This window comes from Callorhinus ursinus, unplaced genomic scaffold (genome assembly GCF_003265705.2).
Source record: "Callorhinus ursinus isolate GAN/ISIS: 27379988/994484 unplaced genomic scaffold, GSC_fseal_2.0 scaffold47, whole genome shotgun sequence".
In the NCBI taxonomy this organism is placed as follows: domain Eukaryota; kingdom Metazoa; phylum Chordata; class Mammalia; order Carnivora; family Otariidae; genus Callorhinus; species Callorhinus ursinus.
This window is the reverse complement of record NW_027397109.1, coordinates 4,630,620-4,653,130: the sequence shown is the minus strand read 5'-3', so window position 1 is coordinate 4,653,130 and position 22,511 is coordinate 4,630,620. Positions and strand designations below refer to the sequence as shown.

The 22,511-nt window shown below is 47.1% G+C and overlaps 1 protein-coding gene across 1 annotated transcript in view; it reads left to right on the top strand.

The window, feature by feature from the left end:
• The first annotated feature begins 845 nt into the window (after positions 1 to 845).
• Positions 846 to 22,511, top strand: part of IGF1R (insulin like growth factor 1 receptor) — a 291,314-nt gene continuing 269,648 nt past the window's right edge. Inside the window, exon 1 of the mRNA XM_025892942.2 lies at positions 846 to 969. Within this exon, the coding sequence (XP_025748727.1) occupies positions 876 to 969 (94 nt within the window). The 5' untranslated portion in view covers positions 846 to 875. The remainder of the gene's footprint in view (positions 970 to 22,511) is intronic.

The following is a 22,511-nucleotide window of genomic DNA, read 5'->3' as shown; positions in this document are numbered from 1 at the left end:
CCGGCGCGCCCGTGCCCGACGCTTGCAGACCCTCGGCCCCGCTCCCCGGGCCCTCCACGCCCCTCCCGCGCGAGGGGAGCTCCACGGCGCGTTGCGCGCCTCGGCTTTGACCTTCAGCGAGCCGGAGCCCCCGCGCGCGGAGCCGGCTGCGGCGGGCGGGGGCCGGGCGGGGGCCGGCGCGGAGCCCGGGCGGCGCGGCGGGAGTGCTGAGCGCGGCGCGGCCGGCCCGCCGCTTTGTGTGTGTTCTGGATTTGGGAAGGAGCTCGCGGCGGCGGCGGAGGCGCTGAGGGAGGAGGCGGCGGCGAGCGGAGCCCGGAGGAGGAGGAGGAGGGGGAGCCGCTCATTCATTTTTACTTCGCATTTCTGCCCCTGGCCGGCCTCGCCCGCGACCCGGACTTCGGGGCAATCTTGCGAACTGCGTCGCGCCCTCCAGCCGCGGAGGCTCGGGTGTCGGACAGCCTCCCCCTCTGCCTGGGGTCGGGTTTGTTTTTCCTCGCCGAGACGAATTTGGGCTTTGCCCCCTTTCTGTGCAGTTTTCCCCCCCTCCTGCCTCTCTGGGTTTGAAAATGGAGGCCGACGACGCCGACAGCCCGCCCCGGCGCGCCTCGGGTTCCCGACTCCGCCGAGCCCTGGGCCGAGGCTGCCGGCGCTGAGGGGCCGCCCCGCGCCGCCGCCCGCCCGCTCCGCGCACCCGGAGGGTCCCTGGCCGGCGCCGCCTTTGGAGTATTGTTTCCTTCGCCCTGTTTTTGGAGGGGGCGAAGACTGAGTTTGAGACTTTTTCTTTCCCGTTTTTTTCTTTTTTTTCCTTTTCCTTTTCCTTTTTTTTCCTTTTTTTTTTTTTTTGAGAGAGGGGAATTTCGTCCCAAATAAAAGGAATGAAGTCTGGCTCCGGAGGAGGGTCCCCGACCTCGCTGTGGGGGCTCCTGTTTTTCTCCGCCGCGCTCTCGCTCTGGCCGACGAGTGGAGAAAGTGAGTATGTGCCCGCCGCCCGCGGCCACTGCGGGAACTTTTCCTCCGAGGGGCTGCGCCCTGTTTGCGAAACCCGAGTTGCCACCGTCGCAGCTGTCGGGCCCCCGGGCTCGGGAGCGGCGGGGCGGGGTACGGAGGGGCTCGGCCAGAAGGCCGGAGCGGCCCCGGGGCCCCGGTTCAGCGCACCCTCGCGCGGGAAGGGCCTCGGGGGCTTTCTCTTTTGCTGTCCCGAGAGCCCTGCCCCGCGGGCCGGTTGTCTTTCGCTGCGCTCGTGCCCGCGCTGGGACTCCGTCGGAAGTTCGCGCCAGCCCGGGCCCCGCCACCCACACCTCACCCCCCTCCCGGCGCGCGGGCCACTCGGCACAGAAAGCTGGCCCCCGCGCGGCGCGCAGACGGCGGTGACAGCTCCCGCGGCGGCGCGGGGCCCCTGCTGCTGGGGCACACACGGTGCTCGGGGAGCCCACCGGCCGTGGCGTTCCAGGGGGAGGCGCCCGGCGGAGAGGCCCCGCAGCCCCAGGACACGTTTCCAAACCTCCCAGCGCGGCCTCTGGTTGCCAACGTGCTTGGCCCCTCGGGCGTTTTGGGATTCTGGCCTTTCCCTTCCCGTCACTTTCACCCGATCTTCGACGGGTTACCTGCCCCCGGCTTCGGCTTCCCGCGGCTGCCCTGTGCCGCTCGGGTTGGGGGGAGCGTTCCCGCTTAGCACCCCCCGCCCGGAAAACAGCTAGGTTGGGGGCTCTACATCAGTCTGGCTTTTCCGGGGAGTGAGTCTGGGCCACTAGTTCAGAGGGTTCTGGGATTTTCTTCAACCAAGTTGCTATCCGCGGGTAGACGCCTCTCCTCCTCCTGGCGGGGCTGGGGGTGGTCGGTCAGCATCCGACTGTGCTGGAGTGGGTGTGTGGTCCGAGTCGACGTGCAATTCCACACACGTGCTCGTAACGCGGGGCTGTAGCTGTCGCCACACGGCCGCTCGGGGATACCTAGGCGCCTGGCCCTGGCGAGAGGTGTCGTGCGCCGTGGTTTAAGGAGCGCCAGGGTCCGCGGCAGCGGGGGAGGTGGGCGGGAGGGTGTTTTGTTTTGCGAGTGCAGAGCCCTCGCCTTGGTTTTGTGGCCGGAGTTGTGTGGCACTACCTACCCCCCCACCCGCCCCGCGCTTCCTTTGTGCAAAGTTAATAAGCAATATCGCTCCACGCTCGCTATCGCTTGCAATCTGATAGCTTTTGTTTTGATAGCGTCGGGTAGGGGTAGGGAAGTGCGGGGAGGGAGGGAGAACTTAGGGCCCCACGGTGTGTGGAGGGAGGCGAGGGAGGGGGTTCCATACTCAAAAAATTGAAACGTGGTTTCCTAGCATAGTCGCGATGGTAGGATAATTTGAACACGACGAAAGTTTCAATGCAGTCGGAGAACTGGGGCTGGGAACGGTGAGGGCGTGTTGGTGAGTAATGTTTGCCGAGGGTATGCAGGTGGTGCCAATTAACTTTGAAAAAATCACGACCGAGCCTTGAAGAGTGAGGGGGGGGAAACCGGGGGGGGGGGGGGGGGGGGCGGTCTGGCCCCCTCACAGGGGCGATTCGGAAAGGCTGTTTGTGTAAACAAACCCTTCTTAAGTGTCTTGTAAGAAATGAGTCCATGATGGAGTAAGAGGAGATTTTTTTTTATAAAGAACTAGTGTTTACTACATGGAGTAAGTCGCAGATTGAGGCCGGACCTTCCACAAATCTGAGCTCTCCTGCTCTTTGTTTTCTAAACTTTCAGCTCACTGGATTGGACGAAAGGCTTTCGGCTCCCTTCTAAGGATTACAGATGGTGTTTGGTTGGGGGGTGGGGTGGGCAGAAGAGGGTTTCTAGCCTCTAAAAGCTAAACACAGTTTAGAAGACACAGGAGAGCTAATCAATTTTTATGGCGTGCTACCGAAGTGTGTAGTGTCTCTAGTTTTATTATTTAACGTTAGTAAGTTCCGAAATTCACAACAGCAATGATGGCCTTGCTTCTTGAGGAAGGAGTCGGGCATTTTAAAATAGGATGTCTTGTTTGGAGCGATCTTCATGAAAACATGCTCTTTGTGAAAGGCAGTTCTTTCTTGAGAAAACAGGAGGAGAAGGGGCATTTTTCATGCTACTGAGAGACCAAAGTTTTTTTTCTCAAGGATCCCTTGAAAATCGTTGGTTCCTGAAAACCTGATGGATGGCCAGAAGGCACTCTTGACTCCCCTTTTGGTTGGTCCAAGTCCTCATTCAGTGTCTGCTCCTTCCCACAGCTCTGAAGTTTTCGGGAGAAAATGATAAGCTCAGTGTTAGCATGTGTTCGCTTTTTAGTCAGAAAGGTGGTAGAAGACTTACCTCTGGTAGAAATAAACTACTGAATCCAATCAGAGATAGGTAATTCTTTTGGCTGTCTAGGATAGTGATAAAAATTGGGATGGTGTTGGTTCCTATTGTGTTGGCATATTTAAGGATTAGTGTTTCGTCTTTGAACACTGAAACCTACAGCAGTAGGGTGATTTTCTTTTAAACCTTTAACTTAGATTTAGAAGTTTTTGAGGCAGATGAAGTCATGCAGATATGTGTGTTTTGTATCAACATAATGTGAACAGAGCATCTAAAGAAGGGAGTCTTGGAAGTTATGAGTAGTAGATCATCTGATGGCTTCTTCTTCCTCCTCTTCTTTTTAAAAATCCATATTCACTTCAAACAGATTGTGGCCATCTCATTAAAAGGATTCAGTCATCTTTCTGCCCCAGGCACAGTTATATCCTCTTGTCAGAGAAATATAGGTATGTGAAAGGTTGGTGTTTAAAGAAGTTGGTGTTTTATTACCAGAGGAAGAGCACAGAATAAGAAGTTTGGAAAGAACCTAAATAGCAAATTATAGTTTAGACTGTAGAGAGGACTAGCAAGTAAATGGTACTTTTGAGTAGGGATGGGGTGTGGGTCAGGATTTGGAGTTTAAAAGGTTATATGTTTGATTTGTCAGAAGGATTAGAAAAATCCAACCTTAAGAAATATGCTAAGGTTGCCTGGAAGAACCTTAAAAACAAAGTGCTAAGTGAAAGAAGTCAATCGCAAAAGACCACATATTGTATGATTCCATTTATATGAAGTCCAGAATAAGCAAATCCATAGAGACTGAAAGTAGATTAGTGGTTGTGTAGGGGGCGGGGAGGCGGGAACAGGGAGTGACTGTTAATGGGTATGGGGTTTCTTTTGGGGGTGATGAAAGTGTTCTAAAATTAGATGGTGGTGATGGTTGTACAACACTGCACTAAAACCCATCGAATTGTACACTTTAAATTAGTGACTTTTATGGCATGCGAACGATATCCCAATAAACCTGTTGTGTTTTTTGGTAGAGATGTGCAGAGGTCGACAAGAATGCATTGTGTTCCTTTGAACATAGAGATTAGATTAAAATTATTAAGTAAATTTGTCCAGCAGGTTGGTGTCTGTCTCTTTCTTATTTGTGGAATTTTTCAGATCCATGCCCTATAGCAGTATAACAAACCAATGGCTGATGCTCTGTCAGCAGCAGGGATTCAAGGCCACAGGAGACATGGAGAAGGAAAAAAAAAATCTTGGTTCTGCATAGCTCAAGTTAAGGATTAGGGGGTTGGATTAAAGAAACACAAATGCTAGTGAAAGTCAGATTTGTGACAGTAAAATCCTTCACTGCATCTGAAACGAAGTTGGTTTTTCCAAGATTAAAGTTTAGGATCCGGGTCTGGCTGGCTTTTTTTGTATTTCCAGTTTTCTTACATATGTTTTCCAACAAAGAAATAATGTACTGTTTTAAGGTGGTAAAGAATTTCCACTTTTTTTTTTTTTGACATCCCATATTAACTACTCTGGTAGTGAAGACTGAGGTTGAATGTGGTGGGTTTTTCTTTGTTGCTCATTTTATTTTCTAAAAAGCTCCAGAATCTGAGCAGGAAACAGAATCTTTGTAAGAGAGAGCGGTGGTTGCAGGCATACAGTGATTTTTTTAAATTTAAAAATTCTCATGGAACAAAAGATTTAAAAATAGAGCAAAGGCAATTTTGTTTTTAAACAGTTATGCCTTTTTCCAGGTTTACCTTGGCCTTTTAATAGGAAAAGACGTAGAGAATAATTGTTTACTTTTGTTTTTGGTCTTTGTCTAAGGCTTAGTTTACTAATAAAAATGTTTCCTGTCCTTATTGTTGCAAGATCAGGGCTGTGATGAAAATCAACTGTATCATTTTCACTTGTTGCCTTAGAGTTTTGCCAAGGGGAGCCCCCAAGGGACAGTAGCTTCCTTTTAAATCTGGTTTCATTTGTTTTGTGAAAATGTGCTTCGAGAAGCAACCAAATCCAACCAGCACTTATTGGGCACCTTCTGTATGAAAGCTGGACCCTGTGCTAGGCAATGCGTAAGCTTACAAAGAAAGACGATTTTGCTTTTGCCCTTGGGGCATTTTATAAACTCCTTCATGAAACAAAGTTGCTTGGACATTCAGATCTTTTTTAGCCTCAACACAGGATAGGCAGTTTTCAAATCGACAGCAAACAGCCTTTTAAAGGCTCTTTAAAAACATGTAATCTACAAGTAAACCAGTGTTGCTGAATCTTCTCAAGCCCTGTGTTGTACCATTTTTGCCACCTTAACATACTACCTCCTACTGCAGTGGCATGGCAGGCCATGACACATAGGACGCATTCACTCATCCTTGCTCAGCCTCGCTGCTTTGAGAGAACATTGGTTATGACAATTGTGATGAAAAGTATGGAGTGTTGCAGTTACCTTTTGCCAAAACTTTAGGAGTTACAGGTGTGTCCATGAAGGCTGCACAGCATGTTTTGAGTTGTAAGGGAGATGGAACTGTTCTGGATTTATTTATTGCTTAGCTTTCTGGAAATTATTAGGAAACTTTCTAAATTGTAAGGCTTTATAATTTAAAAGAACTTGCTGTTTTTAAAGGTATGAAGGGGTAAGAAGATTGAGGAGGCAATTAAATCTTGAATTTTTTTTTTAATCCTAAAAAGTAGAAGCCATGTTTCTCTCTGGGTTGTGATTTACTTCGATTTGTTTTCACAGCTCATTTAAAAATCATACAAAGGGGTATCTGTGCCAACTTGCTTTGAACAGCTTTTCTTAGCCAACCTATGACAGATGCTATCTGAGTCCAAGAGATGCCCTCTGAATTGTACTAAATATATAATGGTTGCACCCATGCTTGGGGTATAGTTTCTTGATTTCTCTGAGATTGTTCTGAAGGAAAATTCTGAACACTCTGAAGACAAAGTGAATAATGAATGAAGCACTCTGACCCCCACCCTCCCCCCCAACCCTTGAAAATAACAGGTTTTCCTGTCACCTGTAAAGATATGATTTGGCTTAAACTCGAGGTGTGGGGGGGGTGGTACATGCAACAGTCCTGATGTTTGTGCACATTGAGACTTGTTGACATATGGGGAGCATAACTGATTTTCAGTATTTGGAAAGATTAAAATTTTGAGGGATGTATTACCCCTCCCCCTCCCACCTCCAAGGATTGGTAAAAACTGATTTGTTCTGAGAAAAGGGCAAATGTTTGGTATAAAATGATTAGTAAAAGATCTTGAAAAACAAGTTAGGTTGTTCCGGCAATAGATACATATTCCCTTGGCATGATGAAGTTTGTTTCTTTTGTTAAATTTTGATGGCCTTTTTTTGACTCACAATGGTAACAATACCTTTGATTTTGAGACTTTTGAACTTTCGAAGACTACATTGTTTTCGACTTTGAAAGCGTTCATTTTCCTCATGTTGTAAAGTCCCAGATATCAGTTTTGAAGATATCCCTACTTTTTTTCAGTTATGCCAATTTCACTGATGGCTTATGAAATTGATTCATTTCAAAATCTTAAGGAAATACTGATATTTATTGAATTGAGAAATAGTTTTTTTTTTTTCCTCCATGAGCTTTCTCAGTAAATACACGTTGAACACTTATTGGACTCAGGTCTTTAAGTTTAAAAATTCATTCTGATACCATAAACTATTTTGCATACATTTTTCAAGGTATGAGTCAAACCATAGAAATCACTTGCTATATTTATTGAGAACACTGAAGAAACAAACTAGTAAGCAAGGCTTTCATTTTTTTCTTTCTTTTTTGTGCCCTGACTACAAAGAATTTTTAAACTTACAGGTTGCTATTCAGATCTTACTGGAACATAAGAGAAAGTAGCTTCTTTTATGATGAGGGATGATTGCCATAACTTTTACAGTGTATTGCTGCTGTTATTTATGACTGGGAAAAGTAAGTAGGGATGTGGGGACTGACTTTATTTTCATATTTATCCTCTCCTTGGTTAGTGCTGGTGATGGCTTACTTTGTAAGTTGCTGGGGATGCGTCCATGGAGCTGAGTGACTTTGCCCACATAGGGTGGCCGATGGTCTTGCAGCTCATACTTTCTTATTTGAAATAGTTTGGTGGCTTAGTCACATGGGGATGCATATGACTGGTGCCACCAAATATTGCTGAGAGAGCCATGCCTGCCTTAAATTGCTTACATTATAATAGTCTGGATGTTTTAAAGAAGCATTTATAGTTAAAGACTTCAGCAGTATTCTATTCCTGGTCCAGAAGGTCTTGGCGGTGGGGGTGGGGTGAGGGCAGTGGAAAGGGGATGATGGTTGAAACAGTATTCTTTTATCTCACTCCTCACCCTCTTAGCCCCCTTAACAAGACAGGCATCTACTTCAGTAATAATTATATAATAAAAATGCTATGCAAAATTGTGTGTCTGTGTTTCCATTCCATTCATTCAAATTCAAGTTTTAAATACGTTATTGTTTCTGTCTTGTATATTTTTGTATGGCTACTTTCTTTTTAACCTGGCACTAACTTTCTTTAAACCGGCTTTGGGATTATTTGTCAGTTTGGTAATTCAGGTGTATGCATACTGCTGTTTAAATTACTCTTGACATGGGAGAACAAATATATTTTGACAGCCTTAAAGCTTAAATGTTTTATAGAGCAGAACTTTTAAATTTTCCTGAGATATTTTCGATGCCTACTTTCAGCTTGTCCTCTCCTGTAAAAATATAGTCAGTGGGTGGTTTGTCTCTCTAAAATTGATATTGGAAATACATATTTGACTAAGTAAATGAGATAGCACCAATTTGGGTTAGGCAAATTTTAGTTAAAAGCTTTAGTGAATAGTTAAGGAACAGAAGTCTGATGATAATTAGGGAGAGATGAGTTTATGCATAACAGTTTTCCCCAAATTTGAAGTATCTGAGTGACTTTTAATAACTTCCTGGAAAAAAGTAGGAAGCCTAGAGAAAGCCAAGGTGTGAGGTCCATGAACCATCTGCGTTATCAGGTGGCAAACAGTTCTTTAAGTCATTAGCTTTATTTAGATTGTAAAGTCTTCATCAGATGTGCTCAGATTTATCTGTGTTGTCCTAAATTTATTCTCCCCATCTTTTTTTTCCTGGGTCTCGTAATTGTGGGATAATACACAGGCTCACAGACTCAGGATTTGAAAGAGAAGCACAGATTGCAATGACAACAAATGCACAAAGAGACCAGTGACAGAGGAAGATCTGCTGTTCAGCTTTCCTTCGCTCTGTTGTCTGATTTCTGCAGATAATGAGTTCACGGCATATGTTAGGTCACAACATTATGGTATAGTTTGGTTACAGGAAATTCTTTTGATATCAATTGCTTTACATGTTTGGGAGATATAGTTGGGATTTTCTTTCTAACATGTACCTCAATAAGATTTCCAACAGTGAATGTTGGATCAGGGTGGGATTTTTAAATTTTAGTTCTTCAACCCATTCTTTTCTGGGGAGACTGGTTAAGCGAATGTTTCCTTTCTACCTTACTGAGTCCCTTGAAATCATTCAGATTTGCTTCTGATTCCGGCTCCACCCTGGTCCAGGCCTCGCCTGCATCATCTCTCTGAGGAGATGCTCTGCAGGCCTCTGAGCCACTTTGACTCTTGTGCCCTCTCTCTGGTTTGATGGATTGGCCAGCCTCAAATTGTCAGCCTGTGCATTTTGTGGTGCTGCACAGTGGTCCAAGAATCAAGTCCAAGACTCCTCATACTGGGCTGTGATACATTCTTAGTAAGACTCTGCTGTAGGGATCCTATGTTAATTCCCAGCACTCCTCAACACCCATGCTTTAGCTCTGAGGTTAATAAGCCATGCCATTCCTGTCTCCATGGTTTTGTTCCTGCTGCGTTCATGGTCTGGAATGTTTTTCCTTTTTGCTCCCCTGCCACCCTTACTGAATAGTGGGAGGTGCTACTCTAGAGCACAGAAGAGTTACCTGGTTCTGGTTTCTTTGTTGTCAATTAGGTCTTTGACCCCGGAACAAGTATTTAACTTTTTTGAGTCTCAACAGAAATGTAGACACGTAATTGGGAAGTTTTCTCCTTTTCTCATTAACAACATAGGGCGCCTGGGTGGCTCAGTTGGTTAAACAACATAAAAATATTTTCTAATATATTTAGAAAACTAAAGTCAGAAACATTGGGGAATGGAGTTTTTATTTTTAAAAATCTCTAGGTTTCAGATCTATAAAGTAGGGACAGGATGTTAGCTATGTAAAGATTATTTGAGAAAGAGCGTGTGAGCATGAGAGGGGGGAGGGGCAGGGGGAGAGGGAGAAGCAGACTTCCCGCTGAGCCAGGGACCTTGACATGGGGCTTGATCCCAGGACCCCGGGATCATGACCTGAGCCGAAGGCAGACGCTTAATGCACTGAACCACCCTGGTGCCCCACAGATGGTAGCTATCTAAAGGTGGAATTAATTTCCCCCAGTACCTTTCTGTGGTTTTAATAGATCTGAGATGACATCCTTTCATTTCTAATTCGGATTCCCCTTCCTTCATGAAGCTTTTCAGATTACTCTAACTTCTGTAGACCTAACTTCCCCCTTACTCCTTTTGAGTTCATAACCACTACTGTGCTGGTTAACAGTGGTGGTTTGTTTTGTCTTGTACCTGAGCTGTTGTCATTTTATGAGGCTGTAAAGAGCAGTGGAGCCAAAGAGCCTGCTTTGAATCTCAGCTCCTCAGTAGCTAAGATCTCAGGCAAATTACTTAGTCTTCCTGTGTCTCAGTTTCCTTGTCTGTGAAACTGTCATTTTAGTAGAACCTACTTACTACATTTTTTATAAAAATTAAGTGACATACGCAAGTGCTTAGAACAGAGGCTAACATATACTAAGCCCCTCAGACTTCAGCTTGTTACTGCTCTTATGGATGTGACATTCTTGAACAGAGGTGTTGTTTGGATAGTGCCAGAAATATAGGACACACTAGATAGTGACTGCCCTTGTCACTGACATGTGATGGATATAAAGCCTGACCTATAATAAATGTTCCACAATAAAAATTTTGTTAAAGTGCTTAACAAGATGCATTTGGCTTGTTAAAACTCAGTAGTATGATTTTACCTTTTTTCAGCAAACAGTGGTAAACCCCTGTAGTTCACCTTTGACTTCAGAGATCTGTTCATTGTGCCTTCTCCCCTAATTCTTCCAGTTACCCATTTCTGCCAGTGCCGTTGAAGTGTCCAGTGTGTGCTTTGCCCACCTCACTAATGCATAGGCGACACCTAGTGGCCAGAAAAGAAATTCAGCCTGTTTGGTACTGATTTAACTGAGCGGGTGCCCCAAGGATGGAGATAGCAATCTCCTCCTCCCTCCCGACACCCCCCCTACCACCACACTCCCCGGACCCTTAGATTTTTCCTTCTGGCTTCGTTCCTGGGAACCAATTGCAGGAAAATGTGGGGACTGCAGGCTTCTGTAGAAACCATTGGTTTTGGATTAAGATTGCTGTACTGTGTCAGCCAACTCCTTTAAGAATTAGCTACAATTAGGGTCTTCCTAACTGTTGTAAACAATTTTGGCAGAATTGTTGTATCTAGCGTACCTTTCACAATTCAGAGTTGAAGATGTTTCTACAGGACTTTAATAAATAAAAAGGTTCTAAAATATTTCTTTTGAGATTAGAGATTAAAAAAAATAAACCCTACTAAGTCATTCTGAAAAATAAAGCAAGATTTACTTCCCATTGCTGTAATGAAATATGTGGTAACACTTTTTCATTCTTATAGGTGTTGCCTTGGGCAATTTTATGTAGTTAGCATGTTCGCCAGTTAGAGCTCCTAATGGAGAATGGACACTTCAGTTACTGGTGTTACGTCTCACATCAGATGCAGTTTGTTAGGTGTTTTTCTGTATTTGGTTTCATGCTTTTTTGGTATTTTGAGAATCTACTTTCTCACTTCCTTAGCTGCAATGACACTTAGTGTATAATGGTTATTCCCCTTTACATCTCGGAAGTTTTAGACTCGTTTCCCTGTGATTGCTTTTTATTATTTTTAATTTGGAAATCATTTCTTTGTGTGAGAGAAGACTGCAATGTGCCATCATCTCAGATGTTTTGAACAACTTCAGCTCTTTCTCAAACAGGCTGTACTCATTCAAGTCTCTTTGCCTTGGCAGGTGAAAGCCCCTCTGCCTAAAACAACTATGTTACCAATTTGCCCTCTGGAAAACTTCTTTAAGCTTTAGCTACGATTTCACCCTGTCTGATGGCCTGGATTGTGCATGCAGGGTGGTCCCGTGACACTCTGTAGCTCTGTTAGCACATTGCCCCCATATTGTTCCTCCCAGTGGTTGGGGAGGGGGATGATGGATGGTACCTTGCCCGGTGCCTGGCACATAGGACGACCTCAAACAGAAGACTTCTTAGGGGGTAAATCCCCTCTCCCCTCCCCCTCCCATTCACTTGGAAGCACTCTTTACAACAAATTCATCATCTTTTCATTATAGCTCTGCCACTGGAAACATTTTACCGTCCTAGTCACTACTATGTAGAACTTGAAAGCAAAAAAATTATCTTTAAAATCATTCTTTCAGGGTGCCTGGATGACTCAGTCATTTGAGCGACTTTTGGTTTCAGCTCAGGTCATGATCTCAGGGTTGTGAGATCAAGCCCCATATTGGGCTCTGCGCTCAGCATGGAGTCTGCTTCAGATTGGCTCTCCCTCTCCCTCCTGCTCACTCTTAAAGTAAGTAAATCTTAAAAAAATAAAGTCTTTCTTTCATCAGGCTTTTTGCACACTGAGGTGAACAGAAACCTTAAAACTCCTGGAAAGGCTATTTGTGAGTCTATCCCTGTGGAGGGAGGCCTTGTTCCATAAGTTCCCTACAGATAGGATTTAGTGAGTCATTCATCACCACCAGTTGTTGGTAGTGGGCCACATGTAAACCATGGTGGTACTGGGTGCTTGACTGAAGGCAGGCGGTCAGGCTGGGCTCAGCTGTGTTGTGGTCCAGGCCTGGCCTGATGCGGAGGACCTGGGTGGAGTCTTGGGGCCAGGTGGATGCTGGCCACTTGCTCTCCTGAATCACAGGGCAGGCCTAGGTCACTTCTCATGACCTTTATAGCCTTCAGATCCTAAGATACAAGGGAGAAAGAGCTGAAGGTCTTTGGAAGGTCTGGTTGGAACCAGCAGAAATACTGTGAACAGAGGGGAGGGAGAATTCTGTTTCTTGCATCGATTTCTTGGTGAGGCCAGTAAGCTTTTGCCTTGGGTCCTGACAGGGACAGTAGCCAATCGTAAAGGCCCCTCATCCCTTGAGTGCCCCCTTTCCTTTTGGGCTTTGGCGAAGGCCTTTGATTGGCCTCATTGTGGAACCAATGAAGGTAGAGTCAGCTCCCTGACTGCCCCCCGCCCCAGCCCTGGAAGTTTATTTGTCTAGGATGGCGCGAAGAGGACTCCTGAAACTAATTAACACCTAAGAAATTATCCTTAACAGCTTCGTGCTCCCAAGGAGACTGGTGAGGCGGGATATTTCTTACAGAAAATGTAAACATAATCATTTGAACCTGGCATGTTAATTTCAAGCATACCTTGTAAAAGAGTATCTTGTAAAGTTGCCATGTGAATGTTCAACAGGGTGGGTGTGAACTCACCAGGACAAGCCAGTACAGCACCTGCCTTTCATCTGCCTGTGTCAGTGGGGTTTGCGTGTGCGGAGCAGTGCCTTTGAAGCCCTGTCTGCTCAAACACCTCTGCCTCCCTCTCTCTGATGCAGGGAGGCTTCTGGGGAAGGGAGCTATGGGCCTCCGTGTCCCCATCTGTAGTTCGGGCTATTTGGGATGATACGAGGATTAGCACCAACGTAGCTGAGATACCCAGCAGAATCGGCAGGTCGAAAGCATCCAACAAAGACCTGGTTTTTATCTGTGTCCTTTCCATAGGCCTTGGCGGCCCTGCTGGCCTCTCGCAGGGGCTTCTGCGCTCCGGCTCTCTTCCCAGCCCCAGCCCCAGCCCGGGGCATTACCGCTCAAGGGTGGACCTCCTTTCCCTTATGCCCTGTGCAATTTTAAGCTCATGAAGTCCAGGCCGCAGCTCAGCCTCTGGAACCACTAACGGGCTGCATCTCTGAGCCACAAGAGAAGTTGTCTTTAAGTTAACCCAGCTGGCTCCTGTGGATCCTTACATTCAAGGTTATATCCCATCTAAAGAGGAGGGGACGGGGGTGCCTAGGTGGCTCAGTCAGTTAAGCATGCGGTTCTTGACTTCGGCTCAGGTCATGATCTCAGGGTCCTGGGGTTGAGCCCCACACTGGGCTCCGCTCTCAGTGCAGAGTCTGCTTGTCCTCCCTCTGTTTCTCCCCCTCTACCCCCTCGTGCTCTCTCTCAAATACATAAAATCTTTAAAAAAAAAATAGAGGTACAAGGTAGGCGGTGGGGAGTTTACAAAGCCCTGCTTTTGACATCAGGCCCGCAATGGCCTCACCTCCTCTGAGAGCGTATGGAAAACGTGTGCTGCTTTCTCTCTCAAGGGGCTTACTCTCCAGTCGGGGGCCGTCAAATTCTGGTGAACAGTCCCAGGCACATGTGTTCAGTGCTTAATTATGGCAGCTGACTGAGGCTGTGGAGAAGTGTGTGAGCTGTAGGGGTGGGGTCATGAGCGGCTGAGGAACTTGAGAAGGCTTTAGGGCGTCTGACTCAGGGTTCCAGGGGACAGTGCTCCAGGAGGGCAGGGCCCATGGGAGCTGTGGTGGAGGTGCACATTGGGCAGGGGGGACCCGCGCCATAGAACCAAGTGTATCCGCGAAGGGACTCGGTGATGGGTAGACAGTGGGGAGCTTTGAAGCCTTTTGAGCACTGGAGTGGACTGGTGGAAGGGTGTTGGGGGGGCTGCTCTGGCATCTTGATGGGGTCAGGATTGGGAGACCAGTGAAGGTGAGGATGAGGGGGACCCCTGAGGAGCAGTCCCCAGTGGGGCAGTTGACATAGCAGAGCCCTTTGGAAACTGCCGCCCTGGACTTCAGAAAAGCTCCCGTGGAGGAGCACTTACCTTCATCAGGGGCCTCAGGGGTACCTGGTAAGGTCAAGGACCGGTGCTACAACCTTGGGAGTCCTACAGCCTCCAGACTTCCTCTCGTAGCAAAACCTTTCCAGGGGAGCGCTCTCACGTTCCTCACCAAGGGTGCTGTGGGAAGCCAGGTGAGAGATGACCCTTGTTTCCATCTGAGCTGGGTCAGGTGGACCTGAGTTGGCCCTGGCCCTGGCTTCCTGTGGTTGGGACGGTCGGGGAAGAGCCCGTACCTGCCCCCCCTCCCCCCCCAGCAGTGCTGGCAGATCTTGCAGGGCTATTTCCAACCCTCACCGCACAGGCTGAGAGGAATGAGGAATGATTTGTTTGAAAGAGGATGCCAACTTTGCGTCCAGGTCTGGGCTTTGCTACTGGTGCTTTTTAACTCCTATTGATTTATGTTTTTAACTCGACTGGGCACATTGTAGTTCTCGATGAGAAGCAGTTGCCAGTCCTTAGCGCGCAGTTGGTGCGCAGAGATTCGTGCTGCCTGTTCTAGGACCAAAACTGTTTTCACTGGACAAATAACATTATAAAACACAGTAAAGCAGGAGGCTTCCTGGGAGGGTGACATCATGTGGCCCCGGGGGACTTTGCGTTACTTTTCTGCTATCAGGATAGTGAATTCTGAATTTTAAATCATCTTCTGCCTGTTTGAGCAAGTAGAGCCTACGTACCTCAACTGGTCTGTGTTTTCTTCATCTGCAAAGCGGGCCTTCTGCCATGTTCCAGACGCTTTCTCCCCCAGTCGTGGTTGATGGTCCAGGTTCCATTTTGAGATTTGAAATAGAGCTTGGAACCTCTCCAAACAAGAGGTCTGCAGCTGTGCTGTTCCTGGGACACCTGGTTTACCGTCTCTGCCCCAGCTTTCTCATCTGTAAAACGGAAGATGATAAGGACACCCATCTCGGAGGATGGTTACAAGTGTTCATGAGTGAATACACATCAGTCCCTTAGAACAGAGTGTCTGCCATGAACATTAGGGGTTAGCTGTCATTGTCATGAAGGATGGAAGATTTATACATTAGAAGTTGTTTACTTAAAACTGATGCCCTCCTGGTTGTATATGATTCCTGTGTTTTGCTCTTATGACATTTGCCTTTTCTGACCTTCACATCAAGATTCTCTAGCTTTGTTATACCTAGAGGCGTTTCAGAAGTGTTCTATCCAGCTTCTCTATCTCTGGGAAGTGCGCCTCCTTCCCTTGAGTTTCTCTTCCTAATACCCCCTTCTGCCTCTGTCGAAGGGCATGAAACATTTTCCTCTAGGAGAGGGATTGTTTGGATCCCCCAAAAGCCCATGTGTCAGGCCAAATGACAGAAATGAGTCATTCACATGGTAGTGTGAACAGTGTACTTCCCAGCACTCGTCCTGCCTCAGAGACAGCCAGGTAATTAGGGGTCAAGTGGCCTTCTAGGGAAGAACCAGATCTGCCTGGTCAAAGGCATGAGTGGTTGGGGCTGAGAGTGCTATCCCCAGGCAAAATTTAGGGCGCAGGGTCTGAAAAACACGAATGTATGTATCCAGAAAAACTAAAATATTTTAGATTGAAAGTGGGGGAAATTGAGAATCTGTGCCCCTTATTGGTTGAAGCCTGCTTGCAGAGATGGGAGTCCCCAGAGTCTGGGGCCAGGGACTGCCAGAGAAGGCTTTAGTCAGGGGGTGGGAAGCTAGCGCAGAAATGGCACCTGGTGGGGCGCCTGGGTGGCTCAGTCGGTTAAGCGTCAGACTCTTGATTTCAGCTCAGGTCATGATCTCACGGTGGTGAGATCAAGCCCTGTGTTGGGCTCCAACTGGGCATAGAGTCTGCTTAAGATTCTCTCTCTCCCTCTGCCCCTCCCCCTGCTCACTTGCTCGTACTTTCTCTCCTAAAAAAAAAAAAAAAAAGAAGAAAGAAAAGAAAAGAAATGTCACCTGGTTAGTAAATGTTTTGCTGGAGAGCCTTCCTCTGGGACAGCAAGAAGGAACTGCCCTCTTGCTCTGCAACCTTGGGTTATATAGGGTCTTCACTTCCCAGGATTGAGATTCAGGCATAGTCTTCTTTCAAAAGTTCATTAGGTAGGCTTGGGTGGTCTTGCTGGGGGGCCATCACCTATGGTGATGTTTCCAAGGGAAATGTTATTTTGAATCCGAACTACTTAATCAACTTAATTCAAAGTAAGTGATGGTGCTTTTCTTTTGTGAAAAAAGCTCTCTGAGGAGGAGTTAATTCCTTTGGTTTAAAACTTATTTCTTAGAAGCACATAAAAAAGATGCTCCACATTACTCTGTCATTAGGGAAATGCAAATCAAAGCCACAATGAGATACCATTTCACACTCATTTGGGCGGCGATTATCAAAAAATTGAAAATAACAAGTGTTGGCAAGGATGTGAGGAAATTGGAACGCTTCTGCATTGCTGCTGGGAGAGTAAATGCTGTAGTCACTGTGGAAAACAGTATGGCAGTTCCTCAAAAAAGTAAATGTAGAGGGCACCTGGATGGCTCAGTCGTTAAGCGTCTGCCTTCGGCTCGGGTCATGATCCCAGGATCCTGGGATCAAGCCCCACATCTGGCTCCTGGCTCAGTGGGGAGCCTGCTTCTCCCTCTCCCTCTGCCTCTCCCCTGCTCATGCTCTCTGTATCTCTCTGTCTCAAATGAATAAATAAAATCTTTAAAAAAATTAAATGTAGAATAGCAGTCTTATCCAGCAACCTTACTTTAGTATATACCCCCAAGAATTGAAAGCATGGAGCTGAATAAGTAGTTGCATACCCATGTTCATAGCAGCAAATAACAGTTTGCAATGGCCAAAAGGTGGAAGGAACCCAAGTGTCCGTCGCTTGAGTGGTTAAACAGAATGTGGTGTATACACACAATGGAATATTATGCAGCCCTAAAAAGGAAGGAGATTCAGACACAGGCTACAGCTTGGATGAAGCTTGAGGACATCCTGCTAAGTGAAATAAGCTAATCATGAAAAACCAAATACTGTATCATTCCACTCATATGAGGTGCCTAGAGTCGTCAGATTTATAGAGACAGACAGTAGAATGGTGGTTGCCAGGGACCGGGGGGAGCGGCAAAAGGGAGCTTAGGTTCTGATCAGTTTAGAGTTTTAGTTTTGTAGGATGAAGCGTTCCATGGTGGATGGTGGTGGTGGTGGTCATGCAATGGTGTGAATGTACTTTCAGGCGCTGAATCATGCACTTAAAAATGGCAAATTTTATGTTGTATTTATTTTACTACAATAGAAAAAAATACCTTATTGATTGATTGATTCAACTGCAAGCATATACCATGTGAGACTGTGTTGGGGGATGGGGGACAGATTTGAGAAGACCAACGCCTGCCCAGGTTGGCCATGGGGGAAGGGGCAAGCCGGGGCTGTTGAAGGTGTTATGGGAGCACAGTAGAGGACCTGTGAGGTCACCAAAAAAAAAAAAAAAAAAAAAAAAAAATGTCGATTTGGGCTGAATCACTGGGGATGGGTTTGTTTTCCATAATGAGAGAGTATCGCAGATACTGTTTTCCTTTCAGGGAAAGTAAGTCAGGAGTCAGACTTCCGTGCCGTGTAGTCACAAATGAAGTTTGTTACTAATCAGCCATGTGATGTGTAATTGCTTTTCATTTCCTTATTTTTCCAAAAGAGAGATTTGTTTAGATATTTGGTTCCCTCCCTGATTACACTGGAAGTTTTTCATTTGTTTTCACAACTCATTTTTTTTTTTTGTTGCGCACTGACTCCCCCATTACATAGGGAGCCCCAAAGGAAAGGGGTTGACCTCTGTAGGCAAAAATGGGAGCATCTCAAAAGAAGAGCCATAGCCTTTGCCTTATAGAGGGAGAAACTGAGGCTCCAAGGGGCGTGTCACTGAGTGGCACAGGGCGTGTGGTGCATGTCAAAGGCCGGGTCTGTCTGTCTGTCCACCATTCCAGCAGATGCTCTTGGGGCTGGTTCTTTGTACTGAGTTGTCACCCTCTAGTTTAACCAGGAGTCAGGGCTCAGGCCTGGACCTGCTCCATTCCAGCAAGACTGGGAGGTAGCCGAGCTTGTCTGGCTGCAAAAAGAGTTTTCTCCACCCCATTCAGAGTAGCAGCCTCTTGGTCTGGGCCCTGTGGGAGGGAGGAATCTGGCTGCCGCAGCTCATCCAGGTCCGGACGTTGGACTGGCATTTTCCCTGCATCTCGAAAGCAAGCCTGAGAAGCCCAAGTGACCACTCTTTCCCTGAGTGGGCAGTGTTGTCACATGACAAGGGGTGTGTGTGTGTGTGTGTGTGTGTGTGTGTGTGTGTCTTTTTCCCAGGTTGGCGACGCGCTCTTACAGAGCTCTGGGGATGTCTGTGTCAGCTTGGGCTGCTCTCATAAATGACCACAGACTGGATGGCTTAGAAAACAGACATTTATTTCTCACAGTTCTGGAGGCTGGAAGTTTAAGAGCAAGGCGCTGGCAGATGCCCTGTCTGATGAGGGCCCACTTCCTGGTGTACAAGTGGCCATTTTGTTGTACCGTCATGTGGTAGAGAGTAAGGGAGGTCGGGGGAGGGAGTTAGAGAGTTCTGGTCTCTGTCTCTTCTTCTAAGGACACTCACCCCATCATAAGGGCCCATCCTCATGACTTCATCTAAACCTAAACACCTCACCAGGGCCCCACCACCATCTGCTACCATCCCATTCAGGTTTAGGGCTTTAGCATAATGGCGGAGGAATGAGCTATAGCTAAGGCTTCTCAAGAGCAGGACTCTGTTTATGTATAAATTCTTGGCCAATTTTGAGAGTTAATTACAGATTAATTTTGAACCATTCAGTGGAGTCCGGTACCTAAAAGTGCATGTTTTCAAAAATGGCACTAAGCACATTTGCCTTCTGATGCTCCGGTCAAGTGCTTGAAATGTATAGTTTGTCTTCTGTGTAGCCCGTTGCTTTTCTTAAAGTGAATGCTGCTTGAGAGGAATACAATTACTGGGAAATCTCACAGGAAATGACCCCATTTCCCCCATTTTTGGACAAAGAAGCTGCTGCTTTTAAACTCTGCAGTAGCTGCATAGAGGAGAATTACACTCCAGAACAGCTTAACTTTGAGTTTTTGAAAGCCAGTTCCTTGGTGAGCACACACCTATTGGATGTATGGAATTCAGTTCAAAGGCACTCATCTCGACTTCCCCAGGGTCTATTTTGTAAACCCGACTCCAGCATAGTGGGTTGGGCGGGGAGGGGGTCCATGGAGGACTGTAGCCCGCTTCAGCGTGCTTGCTTGGTACTTCCTTTCACGGCAAATGCAGAAGGCTGGGGTGGTGATTGTTAATTGTTTATAAGCATTAACTGTTTACAAGTCATACTTGCTATTTTAAATCAGACCCTGCTATTATGTTGTTTTGTTTCTGTTCACAGCTGAGTTTTAAGCTGGGTAGGATTTAATGGTGAGTCACTCCCATGACGGTAAAATCAGTATCGATCAAGCCTTCTTGTTAATCCTGCAAGCAGTTTAGAGACGGATAAAGACAGTCTTAAGGCTTCTGCCTGCGAGGATCCCTGCGTGCGGGTTGCTGCCGACAGGCTGGGCTTCCTTAGGACGGCTTTAGCCCCTTTTACCTGCTGACCTGGAACCTGCAAGGAGTGTTGAATGTGCTTCTGGGAGCCTCCTCTGCCTGAAAACAAGACAGGATCAAATGAAGGGGCTCTGAGCCCATGTGAGGTTTTCCCCTCCTCTTTCCTCCCTGAACTTCACCTCCACTATTGTTTGAATATTCAGTGAATGTGTGTCAGTTAACTGTGAGGAATTCATGATCCTTTTTTTTTAACCTCCCTGGGCTCTGAATACAGGTCTGATTTGCCATCTTTTCCTCGTCTGGGTCGGGAAGTTGCCTGAGGGTCACGTGTGAGTGGCTGGTGCTGTGGAGTCTTCTCAGCTGAGAGAGAAAGTTTGAGGGAGAGGTGTGTGGGTGGAGCGGGATGTGGGGGCAGCGAGCGCGACAGCAGCAGGAACTCCAGGACCCCCCCACTTTTGTTGGCTCTGGGAACTCCACCCCGACTCCCCTGAGGGCAGTGGGAGGCACTCATACCCACCTTTCCTTAGTTCTCTCAGCAGCCCTGCCAGGGAGGCGTACAGACTTCAGGGCATCTGCCCAGGCAGTGCGGCCACCTGGGTGTCCCAGCTCTGTGCCCTGAGTGGGGCCCGGAGGTTGGCGGCCTGGTGAGGAAGCTGCACTGGGCAGAGAGGGGTGCTCTGGCTCCTGGCAGGGGTGGTGGGCATGTCCACTGGTACTGCCCAGGGTGCTCGTGAGAGCGTGCGCTGATGATACTACTTGGACTCGCCTGCCATGGGCAAGAGAGGAGAAGGATTTGGTGTTGCTTGTGCTGCAGAGCAGACAAGGTAGAGGGGCAGGTCAGGGGCCCAAGGGATGCTAAGGTGAGCTAGATAGGGAGAATCTGGTTTTGTAGGAGCTGAAGAGAGAGACAGGTTGGAGAGCCTGGATATTCAGGGACCTGCTGGAGGTAGACAGGGATGCACAATGCAGCCCCTGCCTCAAAAAGAGCTCATGGTGTGGTTGAGAGGGCAAGGAGCGCGTGCCTGCTGGGATGAGGACACTTTTATGAATGAGAACAGAATGAGCAGGCTGGGGAAGGGCTGTGGAAGTTGAGGACGAGATCGTAATGCCCAGAGGGATCCTGGAGACTTCATGGAAGAGGTGCTTAGAGGACCGGACCAGAACGATATTCCTACCTGTGGGGCTGGGCTGAGGTCAGGACTTTCACACTGTGTCGTGGGGCTTGAAGAAAAAGACGGGAGAAGAAGGTTTATCGAGGTAGTAGTGGGGGCGGGGCTGGGGCTGATGGCAAATTTGGAACGGTTTTGGGGGTCTTCAGGGGCCAGGCTAAGGGATATGGTTGTTTCCTGAGGGCAAAAGGAGTTTATTAAAGACTAGTTCTCTTATTTATGCTAAATGAAAATATTATAAACTGGAGGCTAGTGGTCTTTGTGAAATAACCCAGAGTCTTTTAGGGGACGTTGTGATGAATATCTGGTGGAAGACATGAGAGGTCTGGGGGTCCTCTGTGGCCCCTTCCTAGTGTATCCGTGCAAGCCCTCATTCTGCACATTCCAGTTTGTATTTTCCTGTTTGATTATGGCACACTTAGTGGGATGCCTGGATAAAAAAAAAAAAAGCCCTCCCAAATGATCATATCTGACAGGAGCAAGTAGAAATGACTTTATTTCCTTCTTTTTTTCCTTTGCTTTCCACCTAGATGAACATTTTTAGAAACCTGTCATCTAATATAATTTGCTAGTAGAGGTGGTATGTTTGATATCTAGAGAAAATAATTGGGAATATTTTACAAGCTCTGGTAGCTTTCTGGTATTCAGATTGTTAGGACTTTGGAACAGAAATAAGTTTCTGAATTTAGTTGCTATTACTTTTGGAAGAAGGATGACAGTACTCGCTTTTCCCTTGATCAGCATAATAAACTCCTGTGCAGACATTTGTTCGGTGTCTCAGGTTGATGCAAATGTGGTCTTTGTAGAAAGCGAGCTCCGTTTGAAACAGGTGATCTAAAATGAGAGCAGCATCCCCTCGAATCTGCATGGCTGCACGCATTCATGTAGTTTTGCTCCACGGACCTTTGGTTGTTACTCAGATTTAGCAGGATCTATCCAGGTAGCGTCTCTCCCGAAAACAAAAGTGACCATTATTCGTAATCAACTGGTGGCTGTTTTGAGACGGGAACTGTTCAGCGTTGTGAGTCTTCCGAAGGTTCAACACGGGGCAGGACTGAGGAGGCTGAAGCGCGGGGGCAGGCTCTGTCTGTGCAAAATCGCCTGCCTCAAGCCCCCTCCCACCCCTCACTTAGCAGCATCTTAAACAAAACCCCATTTATAGACAGCGAGTTCCCACTGAGCCTTTAATTATGGGGGCAAGGTATGCCTGGTGGTTGGGGCATGAAGCCAGAGGCTAGGGGCTTACTTACTGGTTAATTTTCTCTGGCCTTTCTCTCTCAAGTCTCAGCTCTTTTAAGATTCAGAAAATAATGCAAAATGCCTAAGATTTCTAAAATTCCTGGCCTTGGAGACTTGACTACATAAAAGAGCCAGGATTTTCAGGCTGGCCATTTTAGCATCAGCCAGTTCCCACTTCCTGATTCATAGCTTCCAGGATTTGTAATGCCTGTAGACTCTCCCCCTCCCTCTCCCTCCCCCCCCCCAT